Here is an 18913-nt window from a genome sequence, read left to right as displayed (position 1 = left end):
CTTGGTTACACTATTAATACGTGCTCGTGGATATTTACATTAATATCATTTTCATACTCTTAGGGTTGTGTTCTATGTCAATCTAACGACATGATGCAATATGGCAAACAACATCATAAGACATGTTCAACATGGAAAACATCATCATGTTAATATCATCGTCATGCATACATCATACTCATCATAGAAGCCATTAAGTGCATCAAATATAACATGTACGTCATGTATCAAACCTAAATAACGTACATTTAACAAACATCACAGCACAACGTCATACTCATACATCATCATAATTCAAACAATCTTTAGTCTATCCTATAGTAAGGCCACTTACCTGATTAGCTTATACGGATATCACCAATTTATCAAATTTGGTTTTGTTCTTTGTATCCAAGCTAACCTATATGAACCATGACATCAATCTCAATTTCAATGACATCAATCTCAATTTCAATTCTCTAAATTTTACCATGTGTTAAACTTCATGTGAGCATTAAAAACTTTATAAATATTGTATATATATATATATCTAAATAATTGAAAAAGAGATCTAAGATAACTTTTCTGTCTTAAAAAAAAAAAACTTTTTATCTCTGTCCTCGAGTGAATGTCATTTCCAATTTTCTCCCCCAAAAAAACTGCTATCTTTTCTTGTTTCTTTCTCCCATTTTTTCTTTCCCTTATATTACTTCACCCAAAAATGATTAAATTCTAATTTATTCTCCAAATTTAAAAATAGGGCTTTTGTTTTTATTTATTATTTACGGTAATAAAATTAAAAAAAATGCAAAAAATTATAACACAATTTCCAATTTTAAATTATTTTATTTATTTATTTATTTATTAATCCATGTTTTCAAATTTTAAATTATTTTATTTATTTATTTATTTTTTTATTATAGTTATTATATTAAAAAAAAAGCATTTGAATTTTCAGTAAAATTATAAAAGTATTTGTGTTTTTTTAAAATAATTAAAATAAACCATCCTCTTTGGGAAACCGTGGTGCACGTGGGGGGCACGTCACGGGACACGTGATGTAATCTTATCACTGCCCGACACGTGGGAAAATAAAGTTTACATCACAAATTCAAATTTTCTGACCTTTCTTGAAATTAATCTGACTCACTAAAAAGGGAAAATAAAATTTACCCCGGGGTTAATCAGCTCCATGTAGAAAAGATGAAAGAAAAAATTACCACAGTGAAAAACTCAGAAATGGTCGTCTGTAATTTATTGAACTCCGTTACTTACTGGATCAGACATTTTCATCTCAAAAACTGCGTCAATGGCGAACTGGAAAGAGGAAATTATCCTTTTATGTTTTTTGAAAGACTAAAATACCCTTTCAAACCTACCAAATGCAGTTCAAGTGGTTCGTAATTCTGTATAGATTTGTGGACTTTTTCGTCATTTCACATATCCAAAGGCCTTACCTCTTTTGTCTTCATTACAGTGATGAACAGAGCACCAGATCAGTGGAAACTGGAGAGAGAGAGAAGAGAGAGAAGAGAGAGAGAGAGAGAGACGGCCGGAAAATGGAGCACAACGACGGTGGTGGGAATAGAGCGGAGGCTTTGCGGTGGCTGAGCATAGCGGAGAAGCTTCTGGCGGCGCGTGACTTTTATGGAACGAGGAGCTTCGCGATCCGGGCGAGAGAATCGGACCCTATAGTGCTGGAGGCGGCCGACAGAGTAATCGCCGTCGCGGATACGCTGCTAGCGGCGGAGGGACGGATCAATAATCAGTATGATTGGTACGGTATTTTGCAAATTTCGCAGCCGACTCACAGCATGGAGATAATTGCAACGCAGTATCGGCGACTGGCGCTTCTTCTTCACCCTGAGGCGAACAGAGTCGCGTTTGCAGATCATGCTTTCAGGCTCATCTCTGATGCTTGGTGTGTGCTTTCGAACCCCTTGAGAAAAGCCTTGTACGATAATGATTATCTTATGTACTCCAAATTTAGCCCTGGAACGACTGGGTCGAATCAGAAACCGAAGTCCCCGCCGCCGCAGCCCCAATTTCCGCAGCCTGTTAGAACTAGTCCGAGGAAGGAGACTAGGATGATGGTAGAGGAGCCTCAGCATCAAGAACAGCCACCACCACCGCCGCCACCACCAGAACGCCCGCATCCGCCACCGCTGGAACTCCTACAGCCGCCGTCGCCAGAACGACCGCAACCGCCACCACTACAACCACCGTCGCAGCCGCAGCCACAACTTCCTAACCGACCACAGCAGCAGGAAGATCTGCAGCAATTTGTAAGAAAAACCCCCAAAACCCCCCAAACCCCCAAATCAATGAGTGTTGAAGTAATTGTAGAGGAAGAGAGACCAAATGTCAGTGATGTCCATGAGTCAGCTCAGGAAGCTACTGAGCAGCACATTGATTCCAATCGCCCCTCACGGGAGCCAGAGTCTACCCTGCCGACTGAGTCCAGCATTCCAAGTTTCTGGACTGCATGCCCTTACTGTTACAATCTCTACGAGTACCCCAAGGTTTACGAAGATTGTGTGCTTAGATGCCAGAATTGTAGCAAGGCATTTCAAGCACTGGTTATTCCATCACCACCAGTAGCTGAAAATGCTTCCACATTCTGCTGCTGGGGGTTTTTCCCACTTGGGGTTTCTCCCAATGCTAAAGGGCCAATGGGGTCTGCACCCTGGTCGCCATTTTCAGCTATGTTTTCCTGTCCTCTGCCTGATAAGGGAGGAACAAAGCCAGGGAAAGCTAAAAACGTTAAACCCACCAAGAAATCCATTCCGAGATTTGTTTGTGAAGAGGATGATCTTTACATCCAAGCTTCAGAACCAAGTGACAGTTCTGATGAAGAATGGGGAAGGGTAAGTAAAAAGAAGAAGCCTAAGAGAAGTTTAGCTACTAGAAGTGATAAGAGAACAAATTCTGAGAGCTTGCTGAAAGGGAACCAAGGAAATGTAGATGAAGTTGAGAATAGGAATGGGTTGGTGCGGTTTGGTTTGTCGAACGCCACGAAGGGCGAGTCAAGTAAGAAGGCTGTGGTAGCCGCCGGGGGGACTGGGAAGAAGCATAGATCAAAAGGGCCAAAGGAGGTAGGGAAGTTGGATTTGAATGTGGAATTCAGCAATGAGGTTGAAGAACCTGCCACAGGCGTAAGTGGAGGACATGGGGAGGATAACATTGAAGGAATTGGGTTCTTTGAGGGGCTTGATGAATTTTTGAGTAGTCTGCCAATACTTAATGCTGTGGCTGATGATAAGGTCAAAGCTAGCTAGTGAGGCTCTTGGATGTTATTCTTGAAGTAAGACTCTTCCTTATGTTCTTGATGTTGTATTTTGTTATTGTAGTATACAAATCATTTTAAGCTGCAATGCCTTTTGCCTGGTTGTTCTGTTCTTACACTGCCATTCACTTTACTCCTGATCTGAGATGCATTTAGCTAGTTATACACTTTGAGATCTTTAGTGTTGATATCTGAAAGTTATAGTTTGTTGCTTCCTGCCACATTTAAAGATAATTCTGGTGTTCTTGATTCATGTTGCCTGATGGTTTTCCCTAGATTCTTATGCTTTTATAATGGTCTGTTATGAGGGATTCATGCATCTGGTGATGATATTCTTTTGGTTCATGTTGTTTGTATTTGTTCATCTTTTCTAGGAATCTGTAGTTTTTTTCTTTTTTTTTTCTTTTTTTTTTTGTTATCCAGGAGGAAGGAAACAGATAGGATAAAGGAAGTTTTGCATTCTATTGAAACCTTCAGGCCATGGTCTAGGCTGGGCGGCTGCAAGTCCTTCTATTTTCGAATGCTTGTATTTTGACTTGATATATTTGAGGTCTCACATCGGTTGGAATGGGGAACGAAGCATTTCTTAGATGCGTTTTAAAACCTTGAGGGGAAGCCATTAAAGGGGAAGCCCAAAGAGGACAATATCCGATAGTAGTATGTTTGAGTTGTTACAAATGGTATCAGAGCTAGACATCGAGCGGTGTGCTAGTGAAGATGCTAGCACCCCAAGGGAGGTGGATTGTGAGATCCCACATTGGTTGGAGTGGGGAACGAAGCATTCTTTAAAAGGGGGTGGAAACCTTTTCCTAGTAGACGCGTATTAAAACCTTGAGAGGAAGCCCTTGAAGAGAAACCTCAAAGAGGACAATATCCGCTAACGGTGAGCTTGGATTGTTACAGATGGTAATAGAAACAGACATCGGGCGGTGTGCTAACGAGGACGCTGACCCCAGGGGATGGATTGTGAGATCTCACATCAGTTGAAGTGGCGAATGAAGTATTCCTTATAAAGGTGTGGAAAGGACGTTTGCCCCTCAAGGGAGGTGTATTGTGAGATCTCACATCGGTTGAAGTGAGGAACAAAACATTCCTTACAAGGGTGTGGAAATCTCTCCCTAGTAGACGCGTTTCAAAACCTTGAATGGAAAGCCCAAAGAGAACAATATCGGCTAGCGGTGGGTGTTGCAATATAAGGTTTAAACGGTAAGAATATGCTTGTAATTCTCTTGGACGAGTTTCTAATATCACATCATTATGTTTTGTCCCTTCCTTGGATGTGTTTACATCTCGAAAGTTGACTCGAACATGTTCTAGAAGTCCTCCCAATGACCAATGGGAGATTGTAAGCAAGAAACAAAGGTGGGAGAGTATATTTATTTCTTTGTACGGTTGGAAACTGATGTAAAGCAATCTCCATTGCCATGGTTATGAATGGTGGAGTTCTTGATAGTCCAAATTCCTCCTCCATTGGAACGAAGAGGAAAGAAGAAGACAACTCAATTCCCCTTTCAGTTCACCTTCTTGTACCCATGTATGCAGTCGTTTCAGTTGATCTGAAAGGGCCAAAGCTTTCGACTTCGCCCGGTTCTAGGGGTGGCTTCTTTACCTTACCCGCCCTACACCTACCGTTGTTATAGCACATACCTTAAGAACCTGACCATGCACCAAAATAGAGTGACCTAACAATAAGGTTAGGTCGTCGAGGCATATAGAATGTTTTGGTTCTGCAGCATATTTTGTATCTCTTACGAAGTTTCTCCCGTTCTTGCTTTAAAAGTTTGGGTATATGGTTGGAAGTAGTTTTAAAAATAGTTTGGGTCTTGGTTCGCCCCTTATTTTCAACCATTACGGCAGGCGTCGACCACAAACTTAACCTAGTGAATGTGGTAGAAATTAGGGGTGGACTGTATGGCGCACGTAGTGGCAGTTACTCGCGCGAGTCGGGTGAGAAGGAGAATTTTCTCTCTTGACCCCTATTCGGGGTGGTTTTTATGGCACACGTAATGGCAGTTACTCGCGCGAGTCGAGTTAGAAGGAGAACTTTCTCACTCTCGCCCCTCTATCTAGTCTAGTAAGTAAGGTTTTGGCAGCGGGGGAAGTCGGTAAGACAAAATATCAAAAAAACCTAGCTCTAGGGGATGGGGGATTTGTCGAGTTGTATCAAGTTCAAAATAACAGATAACGTTCGAGCTTATTTTACCGTGTAAGAGATTTATTTAGTTGAAACTAATGAGTTCATAGATATTTTTTTCTTCTTAATGTATAACATTTAAGATCTTGATTTTCTTTTTCTAAATTTGATTAGAAATCATATGATAAAAATGCCAAAAATGAAAAGGAGAGAGAAAGTAAAAAGACGAAAATAACCCTCAATAATTGATCATGGAGTTGCCGCCAAATCATCAAATATCAATGGGCAATTTGGTCAACTGGCAAGTCTTATTGAAATTTGGTTAATTTATTACATTATTGATACATCATATTGATTTTCACACCAAAGTAATAAATATGGATAGATATTTTTGGGAAATTATAGAATTAAAAAAATTTAAAAAAAAAAACACTTTTTTTTATAAATAAGTTATTAATTACTTTTTTTTTTCTTCAAAATTTTTATTGCGATATTAGTAATATAAAAATTGTTGACAATATGTTAATATTTTAATTAGTTATAATTTAATGTTTTGAACCACAGCTACATGTCAATCAATGTCTACATAAAGTCATTGTCAAACGAATCTAACGAAAGTCAATGGAACGGAGTTTTAAAATAGATGGGTCAATCCTAATATATAAAATAAAATTATTTTTACTCGAATATATTATTAAAATTATCCAAATATATTTCAATTCATGCCACAACGAATAAAAATGAAGTTTCATATTATAAATTTTGGGTAGATTACAATTTAAAGTTATTGTATTTTATTAATATATTTTAAGACTTTTTATTTACTTTAGGTTACAATTACATGAGGGTTAATTATAATATTAAATATGAATGTTACAACTCTTGAAAGGTCTTTGATAGTTTTATTTTGAGGCTATATAAAGCCATTATATTGTATATATAAGTAGACTTGGAAAATACAGTAAAAATGAGCCTTTGTGCTTTTCCTTAGCCAATGACTAAGTTTCTTTGCAATTTTATGTAGTTTAGGTTGCATATAGAATCATTTAAACTCGACATGATCAATCTTGCTTGTGGAGTGATTCGAATTTCAAACAAATGTTCTTGCCTTGAGATATTCGATCAACAAATGTTCTACTCGGCTTTAGTATTCTTTGATTATAAACTCATGATCATTTCCTAAATTAGCAGACGTAAGACTTTCATCAGATTATAAATGCATGATCATTCCCTAAATTAGCCGACTTCGACTTTCATCGTCCAAGAGATAAGCAAATTTCCTAATTAATTTATTTTAGCTATTAAATTTGAGAAGGAAAAAAAAAGGAGAGGGTTAATTGTGGCGCGTGGTATACACGCGCTTCTCTCCGCGTGAAAGCAGCACGTGTTTTGTTTTCCGTTACTCTCGTTAGTTCCCGCTAAAGACTTGTTCCAGGATCGCCCACTTCGAAAACCCGACTCTCTTCTATTTCATCGTTCTTCTCCCAAATCCTTCTTCCATATCTCTGAATCTTACTCTTTCACAGGTTAGCTGTTGCAGCCATGGATGAAGAATACGACGTCATCGTTCTTGGTACTGGCCTTAAAGAATGCATTCTCAGCGGCCTTCTCTCCGTCGATGGCCTCAAAGTATTCTCTCTTCTCTATAACCTTTTTTTCTTTTAATGATTCTGTATCAAAATCAGTTTCGTATAGAAATTTTTTCGAATCTCTGCTTATCCGATGGCTTTAGGAAGAAATTGCGTGTGGTTTGTGTGAAATGTAAATCCGTGGTATTGGATTTAGGAAGGTACATAGGTTGAATTTGTCGATCGTTGTTCGGTTTTGAATTTCGGTGATCCGTGAAATATATCTGTTTATGGACTTGGCGTTTGGTAATCTGGTGATGTTAAGCGAAATATTCTTGCATCGTTGATATAGTAGAGTGATTCAGCTCCCGAGGCTTCGAATAAATGTTAACCATGAAGGAATTTTCTATCACTTCTCGCTAATGGTTTGAGGAGCTTTGTTCGCTATTGTTTTGTGTAATTAATTTTTGTTCATCACTGCTGAGTTTTGGTGTTTTGCGTATTAATTGAAATGTTTTGAAAACATGTGAGAAACCTTACTTTTATGATCTTGTTTATTCGGATCATAATAATTATTTGTTTGAGAATTGAACAGTATTATGTCCATGCCTGAATCTTTTTCTTTTGAGTTGCTGGTTTTTTTGCCCCCCAAAGTATAGCTCAGAATCATTTGGGAGTATTTTGGGAAACAGAGTTTCTGTTTTGGATAAATGATTTTTCGAAAGTAAATTTTCCTAGAACAATTCTAAAATCATCACATTTTGAAGAACGGTTTCAAGCGCACATAATCTTTTGTTTTTATCATTGTTCTTAATGAAGATTATAAGAAACACCAAAGGAAGAAATTATTTCCGGAACACTACTTTTGGGACATTTCCTTGTCTAAGAAAAAGTTCCTTACCTGGTCTGGTCTTGAACACGGTGACATCTATTCTTCCCCCCCTTGATTTTGTGATTAAACCAGTAATCTTCTGGAACAGGTACTTCATATGGATAGAAATGATTACTATGGAGGAGCATCGACCTCTCTTAATCTCATACAGGTTTAATATAATCAAATTCATGGAATAAGTTTTCACTTGATTTAAGTCCTATTCCCTTGGTCAATTTTTCTGTTCTTATATTACATATGTTTCTCTACCCTCCTACAGCTTTGGAAACGTTTCAGGGGGAATGATAAGCCTCCTGAACAGTTGGGCATGAGCAAAGAGTACAATGTTGATATGATACCGAAGGTACATTACGAAATTAAATGAAGAGTACAATGTTGATATTAAACAGACTTAATTTCTAAAAAGAGAACTAAAAACAAATTGGTTATCAAAAGGGACTTAAGTGTTAAGGTCGATCTGAGAGCTTCTGTCCATTTTTTCCTCCACAGTTCATGATGGCCAATGGTGGTTTGGTACGAGTACTCATCCACACAGATGTTACCAAATACCTACACTTCAAGGCGGTTGATGGTAGTTTTGTGTACAACAAGGGAAAGGTAATCTGAATGGTTATGGAACGCTCCCCTATCTTTGTTTCTGTCTTAATAATAACAATCAATTAAGAAAGATAGAAACGTTAGGCTGTTCGTGTATCTGAGCGTCGTTTTCTTTTCTTTTCAGATTTACAAAGTTCCAGCTACTGATGTTGAAGCTCTGAAGTCACCACTGATGGGACTTTTCGAGAAACGTCGTGCTCGAAAGTTCTTCATTTATGTTCAAGATTATGATGAAAAAGATCCAAAATCTCACGAAGGTTTAGATTTAACCAAAGTTACAGCTAGAGAACTCATCACGTGAGCATGTCTTGTCCCCCATACTAGTTTATATACTAGATTTGATGGCACTTTTATTTAATTTGAAGAGAGTCTTTTCATTCATTCTCCTGCATTTGGTATTGCAGGAAGTATGGGCTAGAAGACGATACAATTGACTTTATTGGGCATGCTTTGGCACTACATTTTGACGATAGTTATTTGGATGGTCCAGCATTAGATTTTGTGAAGAAAATGAAGGTAAAACCGTCTTTTATGCTTTGTACTCTTTACTTTCGTCTTAACATATGTTCTATAATAAGAAAAGAAAATTGAAAGTCTTGCACTGTATTAAAACTGGTAAGCTGTTTGTATTCAAAGGAATTGGCACTTGTTGTATATAGCTTTACGCAGAATCTTTGGCACGCTTCCAAGGAGGATCTCCCTATATCTATCCACTCTACGGACTTGGAGAGTTGCCTCAGGTATGTTTAGAGTTTAAATCTTTAATATCATACAAAGAATATTTTCTTATCTTTTTATAACATTATTGTCAGGCATTTGCCCGTTTAAGTGCCGTTTATGGTGGAACTTACATGCTCAACAAGCCAGAATGTAAGGTAAACTGAAGAGTGTACCTCGCTAACAGTTGGCTTGTATCCTAAGCTCTGTAAATTTCTTGATCCTCATCATGTTCGCCGAAAATCATTGATTACTATGTAACTTAAAATCTAAAAGTAACCCCTTTTGAGATTTATTGATTTTCGAATAACAGGTCGAGTTTGATGGCGATGGGAAAGCTTATGGTGTGACTTCCGAAGGAGAAACTGCTAAATGTAAAAAAGTTGTTTGTGACCCATCGTATCTGCCAAACAAGGTACTCAACATCCAAAAAGTATTAACCAATGGTTTATTGTGTCGAGTCAAGTTCATTTGTTATGAACCATTAGCCAGGAGGCCAAAGACTTATATGTACATATTATATGTATATATCATTTTGGACTGGTACCACGATCTCGTCCTAGACAGGCAGACTTAATTTTAACAGGGCACGATAATAATGAAAATGACTCATTTTTAGTAAGATTATAAGAGCAAATTCCTGAACCAAAATAAGTTATTGCTATGGGAGCATATACAATTACAGAAAGGATGTTCAGTACCAATTCTTATAGTACTATTCCGGGAGCCTATAAGTTAATTTTTGTCAATGTGTATTTTTTGGGCTGTCCACATAAACCTGAGGCTGATATAGATGCATATATATATATATATATATATATGGTAGAGAACTCATTATGTTTTATCTGCCGATTTTGCTTTCTTGATTCAACAGGTTCAGAAGGTTGGAAAAGTAGCTCGTGCAGTTTGTATAATGAGTCATCCAATCCCAAACACCCATGATTCTCATTCAGCTCAGGTTATCCTACCGCAAAAGCAACTTGGCCGTAAATCAGACATGTAAGTGCTATGCCAAAACATTACAGACTACTTAGATGCCATTCTTGATGACCTCTTGTATTTCATAAAACTTGGGGGCACGCAATAGTTATCCTACCTAACTTTCAGGCATTAAGATATGTCTTAGATATGGATGATTATCATAAGAAATTTCCTAACATATTATAAGATTAAATCCACATTTTTTTCAAACCCAAAAAATAAAAGGAGTTCTGAATTTATCGCATACCTCTTCTGATTGATGTATATCATACTCGATTCTCGTAAAATGATACACACTAAAATGCCTGGTGATAATGGTTTGATTGATACCTGTTAATTCTTCTTCTGACAGTCTCATAAACTAATTAGTTGTTTTCCTTTTTCTTTTTTCCTAGGTACCTCTTCTGTTGCTCATATGCACACAACGTTGCTCCAAAAGGAAAATTTATTGCTTTCGTTTCCACAGAAGCAGAGACTGACAATCCTGAGATAGAATTGAAGCCTGGGATTGACCTCCTTGGACCTGTTGATGAGATATTCTATGAAACTTATGACAGATTTATTCCCGCAAATAACCATGAAACAGACAATTGCTTCATATCTATGGTAAGTTCAAAAATCTATTTCTTCCTTTCTCATAAAAGAAATTGTTGGAGACAAATGGAAAGCATAGATACAAAACCGAATATGCAATACTGAAACAACGAACCCCTTTTATTTGGCCGTTTTTTGGATGTTAAATACCATTGGATGAGTTACTTTTTATTGGCACTAGAAGCCCATCACATTATGGCAAGGTAACGTTTTACCGTTTAATGAATCTTCCACTTATTTGATGGGATGGTTAAGAGATTATCTATAGTTAAACTCTTCCCATCTTATCAATGGATATAATCCTTTTGGGTATGAATAGTTTATCAGTCGGGTAGATGTTCTTATTTGGACATCTTGTTTTGGCTTTAAGTTCTTAATTTCCTAACGCGGATATTGACACACCTTTAGTATTCGATTTTTCATTTCTGTTTAACAAATCAATGGTTGAGATTCAATCTGTTTATATTCTCTACTTCGACACATTTTACGAGCTTTGAACATTGGTTTTAATGCAGAGTTACGATGCAAGCACCCATTTTGAGTCTACAGTAGCAGATGTGCTTGCGATGTACGGCAACATCACTGGAAAGGTACACAATAATCATTTTGAAATAGGGCAAATTTTGACTAGAATTTTCAGATAATTTCTGCAAACCATTTTCAAAAAAAGCAAAAAAGTTATGAAAAATGATATGTTATTTGCTAAATGATTTGAAACGAAATCCTCTGGTATGATATCTTGCCAACAACTCTCTCTTAAATCGTGGCAGGCTCTTGATCTTTCTGTGGATCTCAGTGCTGCAAGTGCTTCAGCTGATGATGATTGAGATATAATAATTGCGTCAATTCTTAAGAGCAAAGGCAACATTTTTGTTCGATTGTTTGATTGTTTCTAATTAATTTTTTTTTATTTTTTCAGCAACCACTTACTGCATCCGAGTGTGTTGGTGATTTTATTAATGGATTCCCAATATATATATATATATTCAGATGTGGATTCCAATGCATTACTGTCTTCCTTAAATTTCAGAGATAAGTTTCTTTATGCTTCCTAGTGGCTGTCATTACCTATATGGGCTTGTTTCTTATTTATTGAAAAATTTCTAGTACCTCCAAAACTTTCCGTATTTACTCTTATAAACAACTTTTTCTATAAAAATAGACACCAAAATTATGTTAGAATAAGTAAATATTCCCTTGCATATAGGCTTTAAGGACATCAAATGGAAAGGTATGATCCATGAATATACGGTCAAGGTGAAGTAGGGACCTAAAAGATCAAATGAAACGATACAAAGAGATGAAAGGTATGATCCATCAATATTGGTACGTATATTCTAAAAATATATATATATATATATTTAATTCCTAATTTATTTTTTTGATTCACCAACTCTTATAATTTATTTTTCTGATTCACCCGCTCTTGTCGATTTTAAAAAAGGATCCATTAATAAAAAATTTTAATATCCAAAACTGAAATCGAATTTTTTTTTTTTCCAAATACTTAAAATATTTCAAAGAAGAAATTTTTTGACAATATAGAAAAATGCAAATTTTCTTTATTATTATTATTTAGTATGCATTACAAAAATTTCCCGCTATAGAAGTAAATCCCTCATGAATTCTAAGGTACTCCTTATTAATTTTAATTAAGGGGATTTTTCGTTTTTTTTTTATTATTTTTTTTATGTTGTAATTAATATATTTGAATAAAGAACTCAGAGCATTTAAATAAAAAAGTAAAATGTGTGTACATACTCCATTTGATCTCAAATTTTATTGTGAATGAGGTTTCAAATGATGTCACCAATAGTTTTTAGTTGGAATCAACCGTTCATCACGGAAGAAAAATGACTCACTGAGTCGAGATCACTAACTAATACTAATCTAATATTAATAGAATAGAAAAGAACGGTCTTTTCTGTATACTTTTCCCGGTTCCGTTGCTACCGCGGGCTTTACGCAATCAATCGGATCATATAGATATCCCTTCAACACAATATAGGTCATTGAAAAGATCTTGGAGACCCATCGAAAGTCAGAATCTTTCAGAAAATAGATTCTTATTCAAAGAGTGCATAACCGCGTGGCAATATAATTATCATAACCTTCGATACAAACTTTGTCTCCTTGGAAATCCTAGAGGCTAAGTAAGCACCAACTCAAGCCATTAACAACCAACAATATATTGAAACCATCAAGGTCAATTGAAGAGATGGGTGCATGATTATTTCAATTTTTTTTTTTTTTTGTTCATTGAAAAATAAAATATTTTAGAACTGATCCCTAGTGAACCTCTCAACAGAATTCGAATCTATATGAAGTCCTGACCATCTCTCAGAAAAAAAGAAAACGAATGGATTTTGTAGGATTCCCGAGAAATTCTTGGATTTCTTCCGGAAACGAATGATTATTCATCTGCTTCTCACGTTCCGTGAATAGTCGGGACATTGAGAAATATCCAAAGATCTGTATTAAAAATTAAAGTAATATTTATTTGGTGAATTTTAATAAATTGAAAGTTTACGATAAATCTCAATACAATTTTAGTTTCTTGATATGTTGTAGATAATGGAAGTCGAATTTGAAAACTTGAAAATTTTCATGTAACATAATATAGCTATACTAACACAATTCCAAATGGGGCTAATACGGTCATTTATAGCCCGCACAACATCCTAAATGCTCTCACCCGATCATCTCATCTGTTATCATTCCTATGAACACTGAATGAATAGTCGTAAACTAGATACCATATTGTATAACTCTCGGATTGAATGAGCGGTCCTAGTAAAGCTTTTCTTAAATCTGTCACGGGTTCTTTTCTTAAGTTTCCTGAAGTCGAAGGTTTACTAATTTTCTTGAAAAGCTCTCGTTAGAAACTACGATACTGATAACTTTTAGGGTAAGGGTGACATGGCCTACCCCGAGCAAAATACCACCATTTTTTTAGTTCAACCATTTTAGAGACAAAGATGAAATCATCAATCTTCAAGATAAAAATTGACGTCATTTTCCACTAAGCTATGCTCAGATTGGTCGAATATCGCATGTATAGTACTTATATATTATTAATAAAGTATAACAAATATCATACAGAACATAACGTATATAATCGATATACCGTTTTTTTTATAGACTTTATATATATACTCGATATAAAATACGTATTATTTTTTTATTTTTTATTTATTGTTACAAAGGTATTTTTTTTCATTTTGGCAAAATATTTTATTATGTTTTTGTAATTCAAGAAATTGCTACATTTTCAAAACCCCAATTTTCAACCGTTGAACGTTCAACTAATCAATTGCTTGACAAAGCGCGAATCGAATCCAAGGCAGTTCCGCGTCGTCGTAGTGGAGGAACAGAGATGGACGACGAGAGAGTCAAGGCGGAGGCTCTGCAGATTATAGGAATGTTTCAAGTTCTTCCGAGATTGGTAGTTTTCGACCTCGATTACACTCTCTGGCCATTCTATTGGTACTTTCTCCTCTGTTTTCATCTTTTGATTCACTTTTCCGATTGTTGACTCTGAAAAACGCACGTCGATGGATTTTTTTTTGTTCTTGAATTGTTTTATTGGATTCATTTCTGAGCCGATTGAATGCTGCTGTGCTTTCTTCTGCTGTTAGGGGAGTTTTGATGAAATCGATCGGCTGTTGTGGTCTATGTTTACGTTTGCTTTCATTGTTTTTCATTTTGTTTGTCTTGTAATTTGACTCGAATGAGAAGGTTCTTCTAAGAAATTGTAACGGTAAAAGTCCACGGTTAGCCGATATTGTCCTCTTTAGGCTTTCATTTCGGCTTTTCCTCAAAGTTTTTAAGACGTGTTTGCTAGGGAGAGATTTTGAACCCTTATAATCAATGTTTTGTTCTCCTCTCCTCAACCGACTTGGGATCTCACAATCCACTCCCTTCAGGGCTCAGTGTCTTTGCTGACACCCGTTCTCTTCTCCTAGCGATGTGGGACCCCCTAATCCAGTCCCTTTCGAGGCCCAACCTTCTTGTTGGCACATAGCCTCGTGTGGATTGTGAGATCCCGCATCGATTGATGAGGATAACGAAATATTCTTTATAAGGGTGTGATAAACTCTCCGTCGAACGCAAACATTGGTGAGAATCCAATGCCCTATAAACCTAAGGGTTCCTCAGTAAGGTTCATTCACGGAGGGTGAGCCAAGGCCTAAGATCAGGCTGAAAGGTGTAATCGATGGACAACAGATGAATATTGGCCTAACAGACGCATTTTAAAAACCTTGAGAGAAAGCCCGAAAGAAAAATCCTAAAGAAAATATCTGCAAGCGTTAGGGATGAAATTCATTCACGAAAGACTAGCTCAATAACCATTTGATTTTTTTTGACAGTGATTGTCTCTCAAAACGTGAACAACCATCTCTGTTTCCTCATGCCAATGGCATATTATATGCACTTAAAGACAAGGGAATTGACCTTGCCATCGCTTCTAGATCACCAACATCTGATATTGCCAACGCGTTTATTGATAAATTAGGAATCAAGTCACTGTTCGTAACTCAGGTGAGAATGCGAATGCATTAGTCATTTTACATTTCTTGTTCAGTTATCAGCTTTGAAGTTTTAGTCTATTTCTTCTGCTTCTTTGTGGAATGAGAATTATCCATTTCTCCTGGTTTGAATGATGTTTTCCCAGCAGTATTCTCTATGATCCTGGCACGAATGAACCTTCAAAGATTGTAGCTAAAAGAATGTTTCAAAAGGCGTCTACACCGAGCGGTGTGCCAGCGAGAAAGCTGAACCCTGAAGGGGGTGGACATTGAGCGATGTGCCAGTGAGGACGTTGGGCAGTGAAGGGGGTTGGATTGTGAGATCCCACATCAATTGGAGAGAGAAACGAGTGCCAATGAAGATATTGGGTCTCGAAGGGGGGTGAATTGTGAGATCCCACATTGGTTGGAGAAAAGAATGAGTGCCAGTGTCTTCACTGGGCTCCGAAGGGGGGTGGATTGTGAGATCCCACATCGGTTGGAGAGAGGAACGACTGCCAGTGAAGACACTGGGCCCCGAAGGGAGGTGGATTTTGAGATCCCACATCGGTTGGAGAGAAGAACAAGTGCCAGTGAAGACACTAGGCCTCGAATGGGGGTGGATTGTGAGATCCCACATCGGTTGGAGAGAGGAACGAGTGCCAGTGAAGACACTGGGCCCCGAAGGGGGGTGGATTGAGAGATCCCACATCGATTTGAGGGAGGAACAAGTGCTAGCGAGGATGCTGAGCCCCGAAGAGAGGTGGACTGTGAGATCTTACATCGGTCGGAGTGGGGAACGAAACATTGTTTATAAGGGTGTGGAAACCTCTTTCTAGCATACGCGTTTTAAAAACATTAACGAAAAGCTTGCAAGAGAGCCCAAAAATGATAATCTTGCAAGAGAGTCCAAAAATGACAATATCTACTAGTAGTAGGCTTAGACGGTTTTCTGGCCATTTTTATTTTTGGTTATTAACTGTATCCTGTTTTTCATGATGAACATTTCCAGGAGATTTTTGCTAGTTGGACACACAAAACAGATCATTTCCAGAGAATTCATTCGAGTACCGGCGTACCTTTCACGTCTATGCTATTTTTTGACGACGAGGATCGGAATATCGTAACGGTAAAACTCATACTAATACTAAACAGTTTAAGGATATCATATCTATGTATTTCCCCATCTTAACAAAGTTTTGTGATGGCAACAACAGGTTTCAAAAATGGGAGTCACAAGTATTCTGGTTGACAATGGAGTTAATCTTGAGGCACTGAGGCAGGGACTTACAACTTACGCCCACAATATGAACAAAATTGACCACAACAAGAAGAAATGGACAAACTACACTCAAAACTCAACTTCATCTGAGAGGACGGGGTAAAAAAATGACACGGTTTATTTATAGCAAACTATATATGATAAATGACATATAAAGTAAATAGTTGTATGTTGTAAACAGAGTTATATTTGATTAAATTATATATGATAGATAGTTATATGGTAGATGATTATATCTGGTAAAGCTATATATAATTAAACTGAACTGGGTAGTATTTTGAAATGTATTTTTTTGTGTTCTCTGTATTCTCTCTTACGATACTTATTAGGAGTTATCAATATAAATCTTTAGCCTATACTTGTTGCATTTTCTCTTTTTTATTTTGTGTGTTCATCTAGATTGAGTGTGAGTTGTTGTGCGATATTAACAAAGAAGCAGCCTAGGTACGAGGAGCCTCAACCTACAAAAAAGAGTTTCTAGTCGAAAAGAATAATATCTAGGTAACAAACAATCTATCAATATCGGTTGGAGAAGAGAATGAAACATTCTTTATAAGAGTGGAAATCTCTCTTTATCAGACATGTTTTAGAAACTTTTTGAGGAAAAGCTCGAAAGGAAAAGCTCAAGTAAGACAATATTTGCTAGTGGTGAGCTTGGGCTTGGGCTTGGACTGTTACAAATGATATCAGAGCCAGACACGGGACAGTGTGCTAGTGAGGAGGCTGAACCTCGAAGGGGGGTGGATACAAGGCGGAGTGTCAGCAAGGACGCTTGGGTCCGGGGTGAATTGTGAGATCTCACATCGATTGAGGAGGAGAATGAAACATTTTTTATAAGGATGTGAAAACCTCTCTCTAGCCTATACGTTTTAAAAACTTGGAAAGCCTAAGAACAATATTGGCTAGCGGTGGACTTGAACCGTTACCGAATAACATCATTGAGGACCCAAATATCCTAAACTCTGGAGATCGACCAAATGTGATTCAAAGTGTTCGAGTTTTCCATACAAATTGAAAATTTTAGCCTAATTTGAGAGAGGAGAACAAAGGGGCTTGTGGAGATGGAGGAGCATAAAGACAACAAAGCCAAATGCATGAAACCCTAAAATGATAAAAGGCAGGGGACACGTAACTTAATGCCACAACCAAAATGTTCTGATATTTAAATGTTGTAGCGGTAGCAGAAGCAAGATTGATCATACTCACACACCCACATGTTCGGAGAGAAGAAATTCGCCTACAAAAACTATAACTAAAGTGTTTATAAGTGTATTTCTCACGCTCTCATGCTATAAAGTCTCTCGTACAAAATTCGTCTCAATTGCCTTTAGACAATACAAAATGGCAATGACTCCGCACTTCAAAATAATGCTAGACAAACTTTTATATAGGCATAACAATACTAATTCTCATACATAAATCAAAGCAAAATTAATGCTCGTACACGAATCATATCAAAATGGAAGATGAACCAAAAGAGAGCAGATCTGTTTTTTTCCACAATGATGAATTGAATAAATTTAATAAACAGACATGTGGCGAATTGAGATAGGCACAAATATTTATATAGTTTCATTGTCTTTTTAATGTTTTTCTATATTATCAAAATTGGAGGAATATTTTTGTGCTTGCACTCTGAAGATTTTCGTGAATTAGGTTAAGTCGGGTTCAAATATTCTTTAAACTTAACTTACTTGTTCGAATGGTCAACTTTTTAACCCGAACAATCGTTATTAAACAATGAACTCAACCTAATTAAAATATTGTTTGAGTTTATTCGAGTTGTTTATCTAAATTATTTATTTATTTAATTGTACCATTCAATTTGAATATATATTTTGAAGATCTAGCCAACTATGGATGGGTCAAGACGTTGAGTAAAGTCTCTGTCATCTCCAAAAGCGGAGTGGTTAGGTTCGAGTCAGAATCGATCGAGTGGTTGGACGCAATCTAATAGTAGTATATATTTAGGGGTGAGAGAAGCTAAATCTTTGTCATCGGGCTCCTTCCACGCAAGACGACTAGGATCAAATGGTTTACAGTAATGCTAAGAAAGAAGAAGATTGAGACCATTCTTTTTGAGACAAAGGGCTTGACTTCTATCGGGTCAGCGTCGAGGAAGAGTACACCAACTCGTTGGCCATGTAAAAAGAGAGTGGGCTAAAGAGGCTTAGATCGAGAATCATGAAGATGTCGAGCGCTATGCCATACCATCTCAGGATTGCTTCGATTCCTTGACGCTATGTGGGAGAACTCAACCAAGCAATCGGTGGTTCATCAGAGGATTCCATTTTTAAACAAAGAGCTCTAGTTAATGGCTAAGAGGAAGTGCCTCGGGTATTTTTCGACATGGCCTTGATCTTCTAGTGAAGATC

The 18913-nt window shown here is 37.0% G+C and overlaps 3 protein-coding genes across 3 annotated transcripts; all 3 read left to right on the top strand.

Annotated features, from left to right (window-relative positions):
- Positions 1-1284: 1284 nt before the first annotated feature.
- On the top strand, positions 1285-3518 carry LOC111454955 (NHS-like protein 1). Its single transcript, XM_023096443.1, has 2 exons — positions 1285-1375; positions 1457-3518. Exons 1-2 carry the CDS (start codon positions 1362-1364, stop codon positions 3255-3257), a joined length of 1815 nt encoding a protein of 604 aa, XP_022952211.1. The 5' UTR covers positions 1285-1361; the 3' UTR covers positions 3258-3518.
- A 3342-nt stretch (positions 3519-6860) lies between these two features.
- Positions 6861-11721, top strand: LOC111454956 (guanosine nucleotide diphosphate dissociation inhibitor At5g09550-like). The gene is made up of 13 exons (XM_023096444.1): positions 6861-7028; positions 7948-8010; positions 8119-8202; positions 8349-8456; positions 8581-8753; positions 8861-8972; positions 9116-9196; positions 9269-9331; positions 9487-9588; positions 10048-10172; positions 10550-10760; positions 11264-11338; positions 11519-11721. The coding sequence occupies exons 1-13, from the start codon at positions 6942-6944 to the stop codon at positions 11573-11575; spliced, it is 1341 nt and encodes a 446-aa protein (XP_022952212.1). The 5' UTR covers positions 6861-6941; the 3' UTR covers positions 11576-11721.
- A 2307-nt stretch (positions 11722-14028) lies between these two features.
- LOC111455283 (magnesium-dependent phosphatase 1-like) lies at positions 14029-16905 on the top strand. Its single transcript, XM_023096883.1, has 4 exons — positions 14029-14234; positions 15119-15290; positions 16269-16385; positions 16474-16905. The coding sequence occupies exons 1-4, from the start codon at positions 14125-14127 to the stop codon at positions 16639-16641; spliced, it is 567 nt and encodes a 188-aa protein (XP_022952651.1). The 5' UTR covers positions 14029-14124; the 3' UTR covers positions 16642-16905.
- The last annotated feature ends 2008 nt before the right edge of the window (positions 16906-18913 follow it).

This window comes from Cucurbita moschata, unplaced genomic scaffold (genome assembly GCF_002738365.1).
Source record: "Cucurbita moschata cultivar Rifu unplaced genomic scaffold, Cmos_1.0 Cmo_Scf00017, whole genome shotgun sequence".
Classification (NCBI taxonomy): Eukaryota; Viridiplantae; Streptophyta; class Magnoliopsida; order Cucurbitales; family Cucurbitaceae; genus Cucurbita; species Cucurbita moschata.
The sequence above is the reverse complement of the archived record's forward strand: the minus strand, read 5'-3'. Positions and strand labels throughout refer to the sequence as shown.

What these genes read in the sequence shown, in the direction of transcription:
- LOC111455283 (XM_023096883.1), top strand. Translation starts at nt 14,125, where the DNA reads ATGGACGACGAGAGAGTCAAGGCGGAGGCTCTGCAGATTATAGGAATG. An exon ending in AGTCACTGTTCGTAACTCAG is followed by an intron (nt 15,291 to 16,268) that starts GTGAGAATGCGA and finishes GAACATTTCCAG; the next exon opens with GAGATTTTTGCTAGTTGGAC. An exon ending in AGGATCGGAATATCGTAACG is followed by an intron (nt 16,386 to 16,473) that starts GTAAAACTCATA and finishes TGGCAACAACAG; the next exon opens with GTTTCAAAAATGGGAGTCAC.
- LOC111454956 (XM_023096444.1), top strand. Translation starts at nt 6,942, where the DNA reads ATGGATGAAGAATACGACGTCATCGTTCTTGGTACTGGCCTTAAAGAA. An exon ending in ATGTTGATATGATACCGAAG is followed by an intron (nt 8,203 to 8,348) that starts GTACATTACGAA and finishes TTTCCTCCACAG; the next exon opens with TTCATGATGGCCAATGGTGG. An exon ending in TCAACAAGCCAGAATGTAAG is followed by an intron (nt 9,332 to 9,486) that starts GTAAACTGAAGA and finishes TTCGAATAACAG; the next exon opens with GTCGAGTTTGATGGCGATGG.